At 40.4% G+C, this 19,792-nt stretch overlaps 2 protein-coding genes and 1 long non-coding RNA gene across 4 annotated transcripts; 2 read left to right on the top strand and 1 right to left on the bottom strand.

Annotated features, from left to right (window-relative positions):
• The first annotated feature begins 5,972 nt into the window (after positions 1-5,972).
• On the top strand, positions 5,973-7,415 carry LOC120788194. Of its 2 annotated transcripts, XR_005707202.1 has the most exons (4): positions 5,973-6,141; positions 6,446-6,578; positions 6,927-7,121; positions 7,323-7,415. It is a non-coding gene; the product is annotated as an uncharacterized LOC120788194 (long non-coding RNA). The 2 variants fall into 2 exon arrangements; XR_005707201.1 differs by having other exon boundaries at positions 6,927-7,399.
• Positions 7,416-16,949: 9,534 nt separating this feature from the next.
• Positions 16,950-18,842, top strand: LOC120805229 (dexamethasone-induced Ras-related protein 1-like). The gene is made up of 2 exons (XM_040155278.1): positions 16,950-17,309; positions 17,421-18,842. The coding sequence occupies exons 1-2, from the start codon at positions 17,039-17,041 to the stop codon at positions 17,942-17,944; spliced, it is 795 nt and encodes a 264-aa protein (XP_040011212.1). The 5' UTR covers positions 16,950-17,038; the 3' UTR covers positions 17,945-18,842.
• Positions 18,843-18,865: 23 nt separating this feature from the next.
• Positions 18,866-19,792, bottom strand: med9 (mediator complex subunit 9). Its single transcript, XM_040155289.1, has 2 exons — positions 19,661-19,792; positions 18,866-19,351 (listed from the first exon to the last, which is right to left on the bottom strand). The coding sequence occupies exons 1-2, from the start codon at positions 19,738-19,740 to the stop codon at positions 19,132-19,134; spliced, it is 300 nt and encodes a 99-aa protein (XP_040011223.1). The 5' UTR covers positions 19,741-19,792; the 3' UTR covers positions 18,866-19,131.

Genomic DNA, 19,792 nt, shown 5'->3' on the forward strand with positions numbered 1-19,792 from the left:
TAATCAGAGCTTTTGAAGATTTAAATGCTCACATGATCAGCAGATGTGCTAAAAACAGAGTTGGTGGTTGGAGAGTGATAATTCATTACGATGATTAGCTCTAGATCTCATTGCATTTATAGTGCATAATCGTAGCTCGTTATGAACCCCGGCTGCTAATTGTTATGGTACATCTCGTACGTACTTCAAAGAACACTTGAGTGCTGAGGGAAGAAGGTGTGAGAGGGTGGAAATAAACAAGAAAAGAAAATACACAGTGCAATGAATTGAGCAGAGTAGGCTAACTAAATTCTGTTTTTAGTGCCGAATACTTAAACTATAATCTCAAGCGTTATTAAAATAATTCAAAATACCTGCCTTTTTAGGGGTAGAATAGATTTTCCTTGTTAATATTAGTAATTAGGCACACTTTTATTATCGTCATGTGCTTGAGGATTAATTGTATAGTCAGTCCCTCTGAACATCATATATATAGAAAGTACTTAAAAGATGGATTCTTACACAAAATTCTCTAAATCTAACATTTTGTCCTGTGTTTATTTCTACATTATTTAACGGTTTTCATAGCCATAAGCTGAATTGTATTGTGGGAGTAAATAATAACACAAACAACCGAATGTTAATATGACACAATTATGTTTTATTTTAATTCATTATTTTAGCAACATTTCGTACATGTGTAAAAAATAGAAGGTACACACGAAAAACAAGACTGCTCTCACAAAAGGAATTACAGCACTAGTTGTTTCAGCAAGTGCCCCGATTCGATATATGTTTACATTCAAGTGACAGAGCCCTCTAGCGACCATAGTAGTGAGCAGACTTTAGTAGTAACATCAGACTTTAACATGGGACACAACTGTTCATTACTTGTTTCCTACCAGTCGAAGTTGTTTTTTTTTTTTTTTTAAGCATGACCACGATCGATTTCTGACCTTAACTGAGTGCTTTATTTAGCCTGACTTTCCCTCAACCTTAACCAGTTTTGTCACATCGTAAAACTGATTTACTTTTCAGCAGTGGTTTGTAAAGGTTTTGGTAGGCACAGATAAACCAGGCTGTTCGGTAAATCAGAAAACGTTTCCTTGTGTTGATCAGGAGGACATGGACAAACAACATATTTTGATGTTTAATTTGAAGGACTGCTGAAAATCTGCAGCTGTACTCCTCGTTGCCTATAGGTGGCGACATCGACATACATCTGCAGGTCTTAACTGAAATTGCGTTGAATTTTTCTAATAGGCAGCATGAGTCGCCATGCACAGAACAGACCCACCTTGTGGGCAATCTGCAGCTAATAGTCAATGAGTGTAAGCCAGCTCCACGTTATTTTCACTCTTAAAAAAAGGCCAGGGCCATTTTCGTTTCCAACCTGTCCCTGCTTAGCAGCGTCCAAGCAGTCCCTGGAAATAGTTTCCAATCATGGCCACTGCAACAAACAATTACTGTGAGAGCTAGGCTACCGAGGAAAAATACAGTAACATACAGTACAGGATGTGTTGATACATTATTTATAAAACTGTGAATGTACGGGTGCAGTACGTGTACAAGCGTGATACACACTCCCAAGAGAGATATTAGTAACACACACACACACACACGAAGAAAGAGTACTGACTTGTGAAGCAAACGCTTAAAATAAAAATGTATTCATCAGATTCCTCCTGCTATTTAATTTTGCTGTATAATATAGCACTAGGGGCTAATCTTGAATTGAATGGTTGTGTAATCTTCTTTTCACCGTGTCTCTTATAAACGGACAGACAAAATGTCATAGACCCTGCTCTCCTTTATTCTTCAAGGGCTTCCAGAAAATCCATGGAAAACGAAAGTGTATGAAGGTGTGACACTGCCAGTTTTGATTAACCATTGCAGGGTAGGCACGCTAATCACATTTAAGGGTATCATCAAACACACTCTCTCTCTGTCATCCTCTCTTTATCGCCGCATCCCTTCATCTAATCCACAAATATGTTTTTCCCGGTGTTACCAAGCGACACAAACCAACTGTTGTCACTGTGGCTCGAAAACACTGAACTGTAGCTCCTGCCACCTCTTCTCCAGTTGGTTTACATGACATCTGACACATTATAAATGGAGTAACAAATATCATTAAGCCATTAAATTGTCATTCTCTTTCTTTGCCAGATACTGTACTTTTAGCCTCCCATCCATTTATGCCCTTGGCCATAAAATCCACCACCTGACCATTCATACATACTGCATGTAAAAGTGTCAACAAGGTTGCCTCACTCAACGCATTATTTATTATTCAAATTCACCATCTGCCTTACATCACCCGGCTGTCTGTCGACATCTGTATCCAGTGTTCTTGTGGCACAAGGTGGAAATTGTGTAATTTTGCAGAAAAAAATCGATTGATAATGTTTGTCCTGAAAAATATCTCTTCCATGTAAGATCATCCCGGGTTCAAAAAAGAGGACGAGGAACTGAAGCTCAGTAAGAGATTCTGTGAGATGTTTTTTTTTTTTTCATAGGGAAACGAAAAGAACTTCTTTCTCTCTAATATTGAGTTCAACCAATTAGTTTTACAGATCATTGTGCAAGTAACATATCTGTTCAGCAAAGCAAGTGGACTGAGGTAAATGTAAATGATGATGGCTGCCACGTGTTCCTTTCTACTGTATAGTTCTTTATAGTGCTGCTGAAAATGAGGGTGAAAATTAAGGAACCGTGTGTGTATTCTCTATGTAGTTATTCAGCATTCAAGACACTGTGACTGTTGACCTGGGCGCTCAAAGAGATATTGATTTTGGAAAATCTTTTCAGTGAAATATGTGGCCACTTTAAAGTTAGTGAATAGCTAATATATATGTTTATAAATGGGAAGGCAACACCAGAGGTATTATCAAGAGTGCGAATAGGAGCCCTGACTGCCTCCAAGGTATCCAGCTTCTCTCTTCTTTTAGAGGCCAGAACACGTGTGAGATGCATACTCCACAAGACCAAAAGAATAATGACCAGTCTGGACTTTTTGTCTAATTGTCCTTGTCTGCTTCTCCTTAAGACAGTGTGTGAAGTGTACCACACATACGCAGAGTCAATGCAAACAGGTGGAGGTTCTACTCCAGTTTACTTTATTGCTATGTTCTTGATACATTTCTTGAAGTTGTTGCTGTTATATTTTTTTGAGACACGAACAAGAATTTTATTTTTATTTTTCTAAGCAAAGCAATTCAATCCTTCCTTTGGCAGCAAAAAAAAAAAAAAAAAAAAAAATACACAGTGTAGTCGGATGCACACTGGTACACTTTGTACTTGGTAAGGCTTAAGTAGCCAGGTCCCTGAGGTCAGAGAAACACTTGATGCACAGCGTTGCTCATAGGGGATGTTGATCACTATCATGCTCCATAAACATGGTTGGTCAAATGAAAAATATGAAGGATAGTCTGAACCCAAAAGCTGCCATGACGCAGACCGAACTGAAATGGCTAATGGGTTCAGGTGAGAGCTCAGGTAAGAGAGTGCACTGAAGTACAGTATCTGCATGTGTGAATGAGTTCATACAGATCTGTAGGTGCATGTGTACGTGTGTTATGTACATCGGCCGCATACACTGATCAGCCGCAACTTTAAAACCAGTAAATGGTTTTTTAATGTTGTGGCCGATTGGTGTATGTTTGCACCTGTTCACTCCTGCGTCCAGTCTCACATAACAGAACAACAGTTCATTCAAAGGGTTCATCCCTTGGCATTAGGGTCGACTCTCAGCCACTAACGCACTCGGAGCAGCTTGGACCAATTATACATAATTAGCTTGGTGCAGTGGCTAGGCTAACAGGCAGCAAGTATTGACCCAGTGTGTCATTTAGTCAGCTCACAGTGTGCAACCTCTGTTGGTAATGGCTGTTTGGGGCTCAGGGGTCCCAGTTGGGCAGTGACACACAGATTGTAGGACATGGCCTCGTGTTCTCTGTTTTTCACATGTTCCAACAATCTAACGACATTACTGCCCAACATGAGGGGAAATTCTATTTTGGTCATTTCCACGTGGAATATTGGATCATTTTGGTTCCTCACACTTCCTGACCTATCCAAGCACCCATACCCTCGCTGCAGTCCCTCCCTCTTCGTCCCTAAATATGCCCTGGAGTGTGCATTTGTGTACTCATTGGTGTTTACATTGAGTTGTCCTTGCATTTATCAGCAGGCCGAGTGAAGTGGGTGCCAGGAGAAGGGTAGAGAGGCTGACAGGCAGAGATGACCTTCTCTTCTTATCAGCTGGCTCATTGCTGCGCTGTCTTATCTTCTCCTGGCCTCAGTATCCTGCGTTCACCATTAGTCTCACCTACTGGTACTTTGGGAAAAATATCAGTAGCTGAAAGAAGCAGCTCTTATTTTAATAGTCTGGAAGATGCAAATTCCACAACAGAAACCACAATAGTCTGTCCTCATTGTGTCTGCTCAGTCATGAGAAGCTTGTCTTTCTTTTTTCTAAATGATATATAAGAACACTTCAGTCAGCCCTCTCTTGATTGATCTTTTCTGTTTCTTCTTTGCACATAAGCTTTAATTCAAACATTGGACATTTTGGAATCAGGGTTGCAAACGTGGTACCACTTTACATAGAGCCCATTGTTACTGAGGAATTGTTTTTGGTTGGAAAATTAATCAGTTGGGTAAGTGGTTGAAGAATCATTTTAATTTGGAAGAAAAAATGAGGGACCATTAATTTGGGTAATAGAACACAAGATCAACATCAAACTGTTTCAAAAGTTCATTCACAAACTTTTTTTCTATAATAACTTTTAATTTAGTGTTTGTGTAACCATGTTCTGGTCTGCCTAGTCACCATTGTCTGCCTCCAGATAGCACAGGCCTTTTTTGCAAAAGATATTTTGACATGTACCAGTAAGAAAAGCCTACAAGTCCTCCAACCTAAGCGACCATATAGGCTGCTTGTCCCTACATAAACATGCAGAGCGTACCGGCGGCATACCGGACCTTCGTCGTCATGGTTCCAATTAAAAACATGTGGTTAACCTTATGGAACAGTCACGATTTGGTTAGGTTAAGACAATAAAAGTACTCGGTTTGGTTTAGGAAAAGATCCTGGTTTGGGTTACAGTGCTTTATTAAGGTTAGAGGACCTCCGTTGTCATTGTTACATTAATAAACATGTGGGTAATTTTATGGAATGGTCATCGTTAAAAGAAACAATGATTTCCTGTGTTTCGTCAACCCATCTATCCGCCGCAACCTCTTCACACTGTGGATTTTGTTGCTCTTTATACAACATCACCTGACTTTCTCCTTTGCTCCTGTCATGATTACTATGGCCCGCTATAAGTTTCTAACATTAAAACATTGTAATAAGCTGCTTGCACAGATTACCCATAGGGTTGTTTTCCTGGTATTGTACATGTTGGCTCACTGTCACACTGGTTTGACTTACTGGGATGCTCAAATAAAACAGAGCCATTGTTAATGTTATAAGTAGCGTTAAAAATGTGCTTTTCCTGCTATGACAAGTTGAGAAAAGGACCTGTTGCACCTGACTCTCAAGCAAGTCTGGAGTACCAACTAAAACGCAGGTAACTGCCCCAGGAGGTTTGGCCCACAAATGCCTCAAAGGCCACAGGTTCATTGTGTTTCATTTTGCTATTTGCCATTTGTTTGGACATACAGTATGAACACTAAAATACAATATCAACCAAAGGACAAACAATGGTGATAATGTCCTGTCTTCCTGACAGAATTTATTTTAAGACCTACATTTTCTTTTTCTGTTTAAACTGTGTGTACATGGTTAATATTCCATATTAGAATTTATCTTTATCAAATTGCAACATCTATTATTGTTACACCTGTGCTGTGTCCTCCCCCCTCAGGTGTCTGCCGTTACTCGCCTGACCATTAGCCATCTTTCTGCACAGCTGTTCTGCATTTAGTCATTGGTTCCATACTATAAATAGAAGACTGTTCCCCCTCTCTCTTCTCCAGATAGTTAATGTTGCTGCAGCAGGCTCGCCCGATTTGTTCTAGTATAGTGTGTCATCTCACCATCCCTTCTTTTTGACATCAAAAGCTTTCTTATTCTTGTGTGTCTGCATCTGGGTCATAACATTATTGAACAGTGACATTACCACAGTCTAATTGACACCACAAACTTGGGGCCAGGTAGGAATCAAGAATATTAGCGATGGTTGGCATCTGGGGATTTAGTCCAAATATAATTAAGCTGCCATGTGCAGTCCACTCTGTACTTGAAAGCTATAGAGTACTTACACAATGCACCAAGTGTGTTATCATTATTATTATTTTTTAAATATTGTTATCATTTATATTTTGATTATTTTTTTCCATTATAAAATGTAACAATATATTGTGGACATATATCAGATAACAAACATAAAAAGTAAGAAAAAAGTATAACTAGTGTTTTTATGTTTTCTTGGTTTTTTTGTTTTTTTTTTATGAACAGAAGACAGAGGCAGTACCAAGGACTGACTGCTGCTCCAGCTAAGGGGTTTCAGTGTTTTTGGGACACTGTGCATGAGGGTAAAGTGGAGCACAAGATCTGTAGACGGATTAATGCAGCAGCTGCAGTCACACAGGTGAATAGATGGATGGATTTTGCTAATTTTTCTGAATACAGTCTACAAATTCCGATTCCAAGCCAATATTTACTTTGTAATCTAACAACTGTGGCAATTACTGAGGGATAATACACTGATCAGCCACAACATTAAAACCATTCACCAGTTTTAATGTTGTGGTTTTAATTTTGTGGCTGATCGATGTACGCACTGCAACTTTGATGCTTATCTTTAATGGAAAATATGAGCTTTTATACAAAACAACTGAGGTTTGGCTTAATTTTGAAGGGGGCATAGCAACCAAGGGGGACTCGATCCACACAAAGTGAATGAACATAAAATGATTTATTGAATGACATTTGGCAGGAACCCAGTGTTTGGATGGGGAAAAGACTGAAACAGATAGGGAAGCAGCACTGTCTCACCGGAGGCCGGCCGCTGCTGGTGGTACAAAGGGAGGTCCAAAGGTGAAGAGTCTGGCTGTGAACAGCAGGAGACGAGCTTTTCTCACTGTGGACTAATTGGCTGGCCAGCAACTCAGAGCCGAGGACAAGCCTTCCTGTAAGCATCTTTCACATTCACCATGTGTCAGCAGCCGGTGAACTCACATTTTTAAAAGCATCCTGTGCTTCTGCTAAATAATGCAGGTTATGTGATGCTGATGCATTTTCTTGAGAAAATAAAGGTTTATGACTCTAAACTGGATTTTTCAGCAGATCACTCACTACTAGAAAATTAACAACCTGATTCCTTTGATTCCAGCTGCTATGGCCAAACATTAAGTTTTCGTTACATGAATGGCTTCAAGGTATTGAAAGGTTTAATAATAAACATCAAAAGATAATTTAATTCAACCATGTGCAATTGCATGCTAATTAAAATGGTTAAAAAATACCTTGAGTGATTGTTTGCTCTTCTTCGTGTGGTCTCAAGCAGTCTTGAGCAAATTACCCGTGATCCATATTCTCTATTAGCTACATAAAAAATGAATTCTCCCTACATATGAAGAAAGCACAAAAGCCTTTGGTAACAGAGCTGAGTGACCTGAATAATGTACCATTTTAAACAATTTTAACTTGGACTTTCCATCATTTGAGAGTCTTGTCATCACGATGACTGGGATTAATTTGTTGTGCTGATTACATAATCATTGGAGCATGCAGGAGAAGTCAAACTTGAATGTCCTGAGACTGTGTATTCATAAGCTTTATATTTGTGCACTCTCGTCAAAACCCCCTGAAAGGGCTTGAGAAATCAAGCTAATATACCGTTGCTTTCACGATCCACTGAGATTATTTATAGTTTAGGAGCAGCTTGTCAAGCAGTTTCCATGACGCAAGATTTTTACAAATTGGCCATTTAACCAAAATAAGTCAATCATAATGGAGGAGAAACACCAGTCACAAGCTTTTTCCTAATGTTTTGTAAGAAGTCAGGATGTTTTTTTTTTTTATTATTATGACTGAGACTGTTGTTTTAGAGTTCAGCTCTCCCCAGGCAATTTCTCTGAATGTTGTCCATGCTATGCTCCTGTAATTTATTTAAGGGATTTTGTATGGGGCATCTGTGCACGTCTTCTTCGTCATTGCAACATCTTCCGTGGATACATTAATGTTCTATTTAAGAAATGAATCAGATTTATTTATGCCTTTCCTGGACTTTGATCAGACATGCAGCCTTCACAGCAGTGCTACATGTACAGTTGATGTCAGTTAGCAATTCAAGCAGCATAGTATGAGAAAGCCCAGTCTGCAAATCTTCAGACATTGTGGAGAAAATAAATGTCTTTTTTTAAATTTGTGTGTGCATAGAGTATTTATGTGTGCTTCTAATTGTGAGTGCTCTGTGCGTCATGTGATAGCTTCCTGTTTACACATATGATCTAACTCAAAAAGGACAAAAATTGTCACAGTGTATCAGTACAGAGAGACACAGAGACACACACACACACACAAAGATATCAGAGCTTATTAAGAAGGCTGAATCATGTGTCCAACTTGAAGCCCACTGTACACGCATAGTGGGCATGCCTGTGCATGCTGCCTATGTAATTATCCGAAAAGAACGTGCATATATGCCTTATTAGCCAAACAGTAGGAATGTCCGTGCTGGCCACTGAGCACTAGCCGTCTCAGCAGCTGGTGGGATTGGCTTCACACTGAGTCAGAATGGTCGCCAGTCACACAGCGTCGATGTAAACAAAAACAGAGCAAGTACAGGCCATGTGCTCATCCTGTGTTATGAAATCCTGCTTTGGTGATTCGAGTGGCAGCACCTGGAGAGATGTTCTCTCTTAAATCAACTGAGTGTGAAAATTTACATTGTAACTCATACATCATGTCGTTGCTGTCCATCTCCAAAAATGAATGATTTTGAATTTTTTTTAGATGAGCTGAAAGAGTGTTGTTTTATTTTACTGTTCTTTCAAGCTAAAGAAACCATTAACAAACCCACTGAAAAAGGACCGTTTTTTTTAGCTCATAAAAGTTGCCATTTTGGAGATGCATGTTTTTCACAGGACAGCAAAAAACTTTATGCTAATCAGGGAGGCCTGATGTTCTTGATGCTATATGATGTATCGTATAATCCTCTGATTCGTAGGTATTATCTAATGAAAAATGATCACTATTATAGGACTTTGGGGTATATTTCAAGCGCAACAATAAATTAGAGAACAATGACAAATAAAAAGTATATGGGCAAGTGTACAAAAGTGTGCAAGAAATCTTTCTTATTCCTTTTCCGGAAAATCTGATAAAACTAAACATACATTTCATGCACATATTTTTATGTATTGCAATAATATCTCAAATTGCACATCTGATAGTCTCAACATAATTATTATCATGGGTCACTATATCGCATTATGATGTTTCTTCTTGCATGCTTCAGTATATTGATGCAAATGTAAAGTCGGAAACAGTAAGCTGTAAGTAGGCATTTTGCAGGATTAATCTCAGCAAGTTGTGCATTAAACCGTGGTGAACTGTGAGATGCAATCGTGACGCACAACCTTCGGAGACCTGCTATCAGCTGATTCAGCATTAGAGGTAGAGCATCTTGGGTGTCAGATAGGTGTCATTGCAGTCAGAGCTCGAGAACTAAGCGTAGACTTTTCTGAAATGTAGATATATTTACTGATTTCTTCCTACATAACACATAGGAGCTACTTTTTGGTAAAAAAAATATATGTGAGTCTTGAGTCATAGTTTAATACAATTTTACACACAGCCCAGGAATATCAGATGTTTCATACACGGGCTCAGGTGCCTGGTGGGGAGTTTATGTAATATTTGTTAGGGGGAGTGAAGGGGGTTGGTGGGGGAAGGTTTAAATGTTAACATAACCACCAGGTTCAGCTGATATTATTAATATTTGGTATTAAAGGTGTGTGTCCATGTGTGTTTGTTTGAGGTGGGATTTAATATATCCTCTCTTTATCTTTCCTTTCTTCCCCCTCCCTTTCTTTTTTTTTTCTCTGTGTGAAGCTATTACAGTTATGTAAGCGGTGCTGCAAAAGGCAGCGGCTCACTGACGTCCAGGGTTAAGCATTTATAAGATCATTCATTTACCAACTATACTCCCCGGTGAAGAACCATGGGTTTGGAATTTACCATTACCTCTGATACAAGTCTGCAGAATGTCTCATGGAAAAAGTAAAGCACATTGGGCCAATTTTCCAAAAGTGCTTTTCACTGTGCTGTTTTGTCTGCAGACTCTCAAGGAAACAAATGTTCTTATGTTACATCTATTGCATACAGGTCTGAATAACTGGCTGGATATCCACTTTAACACAACATTTATTTTATAATACTAAAGTGGTCTTATTTGACCCTATTGTGTATATTTGTTATCACACCACTCTCCCAGATACAGGTTGGTAGAAACTGAGGCCTAATTGGGGGAAAAATTCTGAGTTCACAGTTCACAGAATAATGAACCTGGGGGACCATTTTCTTTAAACAGCATGCATTTCTGTATTTTTAAAACCTGGACTGCACATATTGCCACCAAACATAATATTAGAAACTTTGTACATTTTTTGTCATCTTGCTCTTTTTTTACCACATAGCTACGTTTTGAGGATTATTCATTTTTTGTTATTTTTAAAAAAAAGTGACTTACTTAATACTTTAATACATTGCATCTACTCCTCTACTCCTGGGGTTGAAAGACGAATATTTATAATGATAATTGTTTGCAATATTGTATTTTTAATTGTTGTTAAAAAAAAAAAACCCCTTGCACTCATTTAAAGGTTTCTGCATTTTAGCATTTTAGCAACTTTTCTCCACGCTCACCGCTATTGTTTTGAGACCCAACACAGGTCAGTGGACGGTGCTACGGCTAAACCAGGAGATGTATTATTAAACCTTTCTTGACTGGTTTTTAGCCACGTGGGGGCAACTAGCTACACTGAGATATTATCACCTTATCGTTGATATGGAAAACATGTTTGTAAAAAGTTGCCTTTTTAGACATTCAGCAGGTATGGAGCTAAAATAACATTCATCTGGAGTTGTGTTTTTGTGTCCACCTGACAAATGCTCATTCACCTTTTAGCTCAGTTTTGGTTGCCACTGTCTGCTGAGAAAAATATCTGCTTTTAGCTGCTAAATACTACACTACGATCACCAGCTTGTCGCTAATTTTAGATTGTTGTTTTGTGCTAGGAAGGTAGTGTACGGTGAGTTTATCACAGCTTTTCTGCTGAAAACAGCTGCCTGCTGCGACTGGAATCAAGGTTCAGGATCGGTGAGACTGATCCAAAACAGCAAAGTTGCCAGATAGTGAGGTGAAAAAATGCTGGAGCTGAGGTGAACTGCAGAAATGGTGAAGATTCTCTGTGGGTTTGTCACTATGGGCGACCCCTTTCAAATACTTGGAGATGTAGATAAATGTCATTTTTTCCGTCTGCTTGCATGCTGGACAACATTGTTAGGTGAACTCAGGTCCTCCAGCCCACATAAGCAGATGTGTTTATCTGTATTTTCACTGCTCTTCCATTCATTAGGAAAATAATCACGTGGCCTGAAGACTTCCAGGTCTGCCAGGTCAGTCGAGGAGAACCCTCTGAACCACTGTCTGCTGAGTGTATGTGAGGTTATCACCTAATGTCAAATCGTTTATGATAACAGAGAGAGGCTGAAAATCTGAAAATACACTGCTGATAGCTCTAACAACCTGTTCTGTCTTCATAAGAATTCCACCATCATTATCTCTCGAAGGGCTATTATTACCTTGACGGATCAAACCTGATAATCATCTGAGTCAGTTTCCCTCAGAGTGCGATGAAATTGTAGCCCAACACACTCACAAAAACAGGTCAGTGACATGAAATACTAAAATGTGTCACCTTACTGGTGTGCGGTTGCCATATAATCAATGAAAGGGAAGTTTTCTGTCACATATTTACAACTATGTGTTGTACGTCATGCGGGGACTCTGACGGCAGATCACAGGTCACAGATAATAACACAGCTGAAAGACTGTTGGTTTATCAAAACATACAGGTGGTCGGCAAACTAAACCTGGACTGAGGCCAGGACTCTGATTGGCTCTGAAACCTGAAGCCTTTGTATTGGAAACTGCAGGCTCATGCCTCATTCAACAGTTTCCCTGCAAGATGGCCCGGCCTGACACGCAACAGCCCCAAGTCTCACGCCATGTAGACAGAGCATGACCCCTCCCTCCCTCAGCATACAAAATCAGATGGCCTCTCTTACACCAGGAGGACAGAATTCATCAAGACCTGTATCTCCACACCGGCAGATCTTACCTCACTGATATTCAGCTGAACAACAGTCATTCTGCAAAGAGAAAATTGATAGTTTAAACAATTTGTCAATCCGAGGAGAATGGAAAATTGATTTTATAAGAATTTTCTTTTCTTGGTTGTTCCAATAAAAACACAGCCAACTAGACTTGCAGGCCAGATACTGCAATACTACACAAATAGTCTATTCTCTTTGGTTTGAACCAGAGTGGTAAAGCTGGCTTTATCGCATCTGTGTATTTAGCTAGTTTCAAGCAAAGTGGGGCGCGTGAACAAATTAAATGGACACACAGAGTTTTGAAACCTGTTTCTCTGCGAGATCAGAGATTCTGAACGGAACAGGGAACAAAACAAACCCCTACCTTTTTCCACAGTTTTCCCTATCTGGTGTTCATATCAAGCAAGAACACACACACTGTACAGTGAGTGTAACCAAGTCCTGAGGAAGTAAAACCTCACCATTTCATATTTCAAAATTAGTATCATGAAAGTGCACCCACACACTGAATTTAAGTCACAGAACAAGCCCTGGCATCAGTTATGTTGGTCTGTACGCACTTAACGTAATTCTGGACTCACTCTGGGACCCACGCCTGTGTTGAATCAGATGTAGTATATGTACGGTTGACAACTGATGATGAAATTGACGATTAAAATTTTGATGTGCATAAATTACATTACAATCCATTCCGTGATATACAGGATTCCAATTCCAAAATCCTTTTCAGGCTTTGTTGAATTTTGCAAATTCCATGCAAAAAATGCATCGGATTTATGATCATTTACTTAAGGCAATTTCAATTTGTCATGTTTTTATGGTACCACAAATGAGCGAAATGCCATCAAATTTTGCAGGACTGCCTGGAAATGATTTGTGCATGTTTCTACAAGAATTGTATTGAAGTGCGCTATGTATAAAATGTATCTTTGAAATTCATTGAGTGCGAATTGAACAATCTGCATAACAAAAAAATGGCAATAAATGTGTGTAGTACCTGAGGAAAATTATAGAACAATATCTGGGAAAATGTTTGGGAACATCTAGGGTTTTCACTGTCACATGGCTTATTCATGTGTTTCTAAAAATATTCTGGAAAACAACTAATCCAGCAGACTTTCTTGGCCTCGGTGTAGGGGCACATTGCTGCAGAATACACTGGCATTTTGGTCCACATCGCCTCTGTGACAAGGGCCAGGAAGAACTCCAGAAGCCTTAAGCCATGCAAGTCAACGTGGATTGGCTCTACATATCTCCACCAACAAACTTACACACACACACACACACACACACACACACACTCACACATACAGACGCATAACACATTTATACACACACGCGCATATGCTCTAGCTGACAGTTAATTACACTTCTCACTAGCTGATTATGTATCATGCATGTTGAGCACACGTGGTGGTTCACGTGTGAGGCTGCCTTCACAAGGGGATGGGGTGAGGATACAATGCCAAAAATGTTACTGTTCTGTCTCCTATCAAATTTCTAGTATATGTGCTTTAATATCAAATACGTCACTTCTGTTTCTGAAATCAGTCAGTCAGTGTATTTCTTCAACGGGCTTTTGCACTTTAGCCACATAATGTTTCATCCATAATACTGCAAATGAGGCCAAACCACAAAGATGATAAAAAATCTCTTGCTCTCCCCTGCTTACAGACTCTCAGAGTGCTTTTTCCACAGTCTGACGCACTTGCGTCATCAGACTTTATGGCCAAAAATCAGGAGACGATCCTTGGACGTATTTCATCTTGTCTTACAGGATTGGTTTCTTCACAATAAAACATGGCTTTGGTGTGCCTATACTGAAAACTGAACAAACATCTAAGATGCAGGTTTATCGCTGCTGATTCAATCACTTCACCAGATTAAAAAACAAAACAAAACACAGTTTTGTTTGCACCTCAGGTGTGGAGAACTGTGTCCTCACAGAGGGCTGCAGCATCTTTTTTCCCTGTCTTTTCTGTCCTATTTACTAATTGATGAAGGCAAACAGGGCTGAGAAGGAAATGAGTCTAATGTGTACGAGTGGCCATGGCCTGAGTGGGCTGCAGCTGGTGTGTTTACTCTGCTTGAGGGCCTCGTTGCCAGGACATTGTATTTGATGAGGTCCAGCTAGGTACCAGAGCAGGCTGGGGCACAAACACGGTTCAAGACTAAAGACAACTGTCAAGACCCACACAGACAAAGATGCCTAAGAGACACGTTATACTGTACTGTATGTTTGTATCTTCTAAGACTGGCCCTGAGCTGGTTCTCAGGTGAACAACTAGGGTTCGTGGATTTGTCCTTGAGGTTCAAGAGAATTACTAGGGAAAATGTTGATGTTACTCTTCCTCTGACTAAACAAATGAAGACACTTTGCCTGCTGCGTTCTTGCCATTACCTGCTCTATGTCAGCTGTTACCAAGAAATAGAATGATTTGTTAAATATCCATTTTAACCTGAAAACCACTCACTGCACAACCTCTTTGGGCATATGATACAGAATTGCTTAAATCTGTTCCACACTTTATCAATGCATGAATAATGATCCTTAATTACCTCATTTACTACCTTAGCAGAATTAAAAAGTACTTTTGAGCAGTTACTTGAAAATCTTGACAAAAACAGTCTGAGATGCACAAAGATAAGCAAGGATGTGTTTCCCTATGGGCAAAAGTATGTATGATCTCTCCTCCATCATGTTTTCATGCAGGTAGTGTTATAGCACAGCCTTGCTTGATGAGCCATTCTGCACGTGTCCTGTTATACGCATCCTGGGAACAAACTGGCTTAATTACTGACCAGTAGGCAAGGGCGTAGCAGTGGTTCCCTCCACCCGGGTTACACAAACCCACTGCTCAACACTTGAACAACCAGGCTTAAGTACACCTATCTGATTTCATACTCGATGCCCCACAGAGGGCTTAAAAAGGTCATCCAAAGTTTTAGGTTTCACGTGAAATCAAGGTAAATACCAAGACATATGACAAAGTTTTTGGTTTTTTTTGACCTGTTGTTGATATTGTGTAAAATGGTATTTTTAAAAAAAATTATTTCAAACGTAGTTAGACCGTAGAGGGAGGGAGAAAAGTAGAGAGAGAGAGGGAGCGATGAATGATTTAGATGTCAGCCTTCTGAACCTTGCTGACAGCTGTCTTGCTTCAACTTAATCCAGATATGCGGAAGGTTTGTAAACGTAGGGAATCTTGACATCTTTATGTAGTTTAGGTCTTTCAAAAGACAGCTCGATTGGTATTATCTACGGCATTAAATCGTATTATTTCTTCACTTTTTACTTTTTTAAACTATTATTTGCAAAGTATATATTAACACAGAGCACAGGCGTTCTAAAACAACAGGCTCGGTGGAAGTCAGGTCAGGTGGCTGTCACAAATCTTAAAAAAAAACACACAAATATAAAGACAGACAACAAATAAATTCTAAAACCGTAGATCTTTACACAGTAAATGAGACAATTGACATTGACAGAACACATGATCGTAAACCAAACTTTCTCTTGAGAAGTAATCTTTTCCCTCTACACCGATTCACAGGTGAGAAGATACGTGAAGGGTGAGAAGGGGTGAAGGTGGCAAAGTGGATGAGCACAGTTTGAGTCACAAACAGTGGGCTCTATCTTTAGCCCATCTGGAGGGTACTTTGATTAACACATATGAGAAGGTCAATACAAATTGGGTTGGATTGGTTTCCAGGCCCCAGTTACACCGAACTGTTCTTCGGTTGTAGTTTTTTTTTTTTTTTTTTTCTCATTATGACGTTTGCACATTGTTACTTACATTCATGGTGATCTGACATTTATTTTTAGAAGGTAGATGAGTGGCGCTAAAGTGGATAAAATCAATTAAACATCTTCATAAGCCATAAAACTTTTTGATGGACTCGTGCCTCATCTGTACTGGATATTGTTTCCCCCTCATGCGACAGTTGTGGTAGCTTGACACATAGGTCCGTGCGTGTGGGAGAACATAAAGGCAGTATGAGGATTCTACGCGCAAAACGCACAGTTTCCCCCCCTTTAACATGCCTGGTGTGCTTGTATGTATCGCTGCGCCCTCCTCCGTTCTCATCACATATTTCAGCGGCTTTCTCCTATGAAGAGGGAAGTTTGTTTGCTCATCACTGATGATTGAGGAAACGAATTGAGGTCGTGTCCGCAGGCAGTTTCACTATGGCTTGAGCTGCCTGTGCTTCTAGAGCGACTAAAAAAACAAACAAACAAAAAAAAAAAACAACAACAATCAAGGCTGTCTGTGTGCATGCACGCAAGAGGTTAATATGATTTGCATGCACTGTTTTGTCTAATGTCAATACAACCCTTTGGTTTAATAAATGCACGCACCACTGGCAACTGTGTGCATACTGATGCGAACAAATTAGGCATCGTATTTTAAAACAAGCCCGTATCTCTCCCCGTTTTCTGTTAATGAGGGGTGGACAGTGCTGACGCAGGAAGACGGCCACAGCAACACTGCAATTTCGGGTCGTTCTCCGGCTCCCCGAGCTGGAGCCTGACGCATGACGCACGGGGGAGGCGCGGCAAACTCTCACCATAAATTTGCCAGCCTCAGCCCCTCTTGCCTCAGAGCGAGATAGCGAGGCCAGACCCCCTCACACCACTGAAAGGATTTTAAAAACCGCCTCTTGCCACGGCAGCATCGACCACCGGGTGCAACTGCTGCAAGTATGATCAAGAAAATGTCACCATCCGAGAGTGAATTCGACATACCGGCCAAGAATTGCCACAGGATGGTAATTCTGGGCTCCACCAAAGTTGGGAAGACGGCCATCATCTCTCGGTTTCTGAACGAGAGGTTTGACGACCAGTACACTCCGACTATTGAGGACTTTCATAGGAAATTCTACAGCATCAGGGGAGACTTCTACCAGCTGGACATTTTGGACACATCTGGAAATCATCCCTTCCCTGCAATGAGGAGGCTTTCAATACTTACTGGTGAGTTGAGCTTTAAAACCACTTCAAGCCCATGTCATGCTGCTCTTTGCATTGGTTGCTATTAAAATGTTATTATTTGGTATTAAACGTGTCTTTTCTTCTGTTCTACAGGTGATGTGTTCATCCTGGTATTCAGTCTGGATAACAGGGACTCCTTCCAGGAGGTGCAGCGCCTTAAGAGCCAGATTTATGAGACCAAGTCCTGCCTACGAAACAAAACCAAGGAGAACGTGGACGTCCCGCTGGTCATCTGCGGCAACAAGTGTGACAGGGACTTTTATCGTGAGGTGCAGGAGGAGGAGATCGAGCGGTTAGTTGGCGGAGACGAGCACTGCGCCTACTTTGAAATCTCAGCAAAGAAGAACACCAACGTAGACCAGATGTTTCAGACTCTCTTTACCATGGCCAAGCTGCCCAATGAAATGAGTCCTGACCGGCACTGCAAAGTTTCCCTGCAGTACTGCGAAGTTCTCCACAGAAAGTCCTTCAGAAACAAGAAGTGCAAGGATGGGAATGCATATGGGATTGTGGCACCTTTTGCACGGAGACCTAGCGTGCACAGTGACTTGATGTACATAAAGGAGAAAGCTATAGGAGGTAGCCAGGCCAAAGAGAGAGGCTGCATCATATGCTGACAGTTTTTTGTTTTTTTTTGCCAGTGTGCAAGAGACTTTGAGAGACTTTCCACAGTCGAAACAGAGGCCAGCCGTCCTTCATACGGGGCTCATAAGCCCAAAACCAATAGATTTCAGCGCCTGAGGCAACAGTGACACATTGTGATCCAAAATGGGCTGAGACGTATGGGGCAAGTGGCTCAGCTCATAGGCCTGTCCCTATGTAGTGGTGCAGTAGATGCTCTGAAAATGCTGTAAAATCTGCCTCTACATTAGCTTGCCAAGAGCAGCACTTGAGAAAAAATGTTTACATTTTACTATTTTTTTCAAACTTGGTGGAACTTGGAACTTGAATGTTTGTTGCATTATGAACAAATTTTACCCTGAATGTGTATTTATTATGTCTATGTCAACTTTTGGATAAAAGAGAAAATAATAAAAAAAAACAAAACTTGTTACTTTCATAATCTCTCTTCCTCTTCTCCTTCTTCTCCAGCAAAACACAATGAAGTTACATTAAACACTGCACATGCTACCATGAACACTTTTCTGCAGATTTCATTCAGCGGTTTCCCTCTAGTGGAAAATATCCCGCTTTTTTTAAAAACACATCATATGTCGCCTCATCATGTCACTTCATACATACACTGATTTAACTGGTAACAATTTCTGCCCCCTGCCACGAACTGCTAAGTTTGGATACATGTATTCCAATCCTAGACCCCCTCTTGAAGTCTAATGCAACAAACAGAACAAATGATCGCTGTGAATACTGATAATTTAACCGTACCTAAGACATGCCTAATTGATGATGAAGGCCACAGGATTGAATGGATGTGTATGACTAGTAGCTCAGTCAAAAAGGCTTTAAGGCAATTATTTCTTAATCAACTCATTTTATTACAAAATAGGAGTGTTACAAGATAAGAAAATGACAAACTGAAAAACTATATTTAATAGAAATGCGACATAACATAGTTTGCATTCTCGCAATGCAAAAAATACGGACAGGAAGAGGACATTATCTGACGTTCAAAAACACCACTGCTATGCAACTGTGAAAAAGTTGTCCTTGTTCATTTAAACGTCCATGCCGTCTTCTCTATTCCCACGTTTATCTGCTCCATGGGTGAGGATGTAGCCAAACAAAAACAGTGCCTCCTGCACCTCGACTGTGTCTGAGCCGTGCAGAAATCCAGTCTACGGTCTCACGATGCCTTTGGCACGTCAAACATGCACAGACTTTTGTATTTCTGCAGCAGCTGGTTCTTGGTGCGGACCTGCTCCCGCAGCGTGGCCAGCTGCTGCTGCTGCTCCGTGGGACTGCTGTCTGTCCCGGGCATGTTAGAGATCTGCTCCCGAGCCTCCTGGATCTTTGCCTTCAGTTTAGCCAGTTCTTGGTGGACATCTTGGCTGTCCTTGTCCATGCTTAAAAATACAGAAAAAGGTGATTTTAAGTGCGAATGCTTTATGTATATTGTTATTTTACACATTTACATTTTATAGTTACTCTAACTGTGATAGCTCAATAATTAAAGTGACCCGAGACAACGTCTGTTATGATTTGGCGCTATATAAATAAAACTGAATTGAACTAAACTAATAGCTCACGTTAGCTTTAGCTAACACATTTCCAAGCTCAGCAACTCCGCCAAAACGACTGAACGAAGACAGGTAGTGAAGATGCCACAGGGCAGTGAGTAAACATTCAATATTAGCACACGTCAGTCGTCTTACCATTTGATAATGTCGTGAACTAAAGGCAGCAAAGAGCAATCATCGCTCTCTTTCTCCAGCTTCGGTTGAGCCACAGCCATCGCGACCCTCCTTCCCGGCGCAGAGAGATTACGTCATGCATCCGACGGCGAC

Source organism: Xiphias gladius, chromosome 3 (assembly GCF_016859285.1).
Source record: "Xiphias gladius isolate SHS-SW01 ecotype Sanya breed wild chromosome 3, ASM1685928v1, whole genome shotgun sequence".
In the NCBI taxonomy this organism is placed as follows: Eukaryota; Metazoa; Chordata; class Actinopteri; order Istiophoriformes; family Xiphiidae; genus Xiphias; species Xiphias gladius.

Excerpts from the sequence above, each read along its gene's own strand:
- LOC120805229 (XM_040155278.1), top strand. The coding sequence starts at position 17,039 with ATGATCAAGAAAATGTCACCATCCGAGAGTGAATTCGACATACCGGCC. Across the intron at positions 17,310-17,420 it reads GAGGCTTTCAATACTTACTG|GTGATGTGTTCATCCTGGTA; the intron begins GTGAGTTGAGCT and ends TCTGTTCTACAG.
- med9 (XM_040155289.1), bottom strand. The coding sequence starts at position 19,740 with ATGGCTGTGGCTCAACCGAAGCTGGAGAAAGAGAGCGATGATTGCTCT. Across the intron at positions 19,352-19,660 it reads GTTCACGACATTATCAAATG|CATGGACAAGGACAGCCAAG; the intron begins GTAAGACGACTG and ends TGTATTTTTAAG.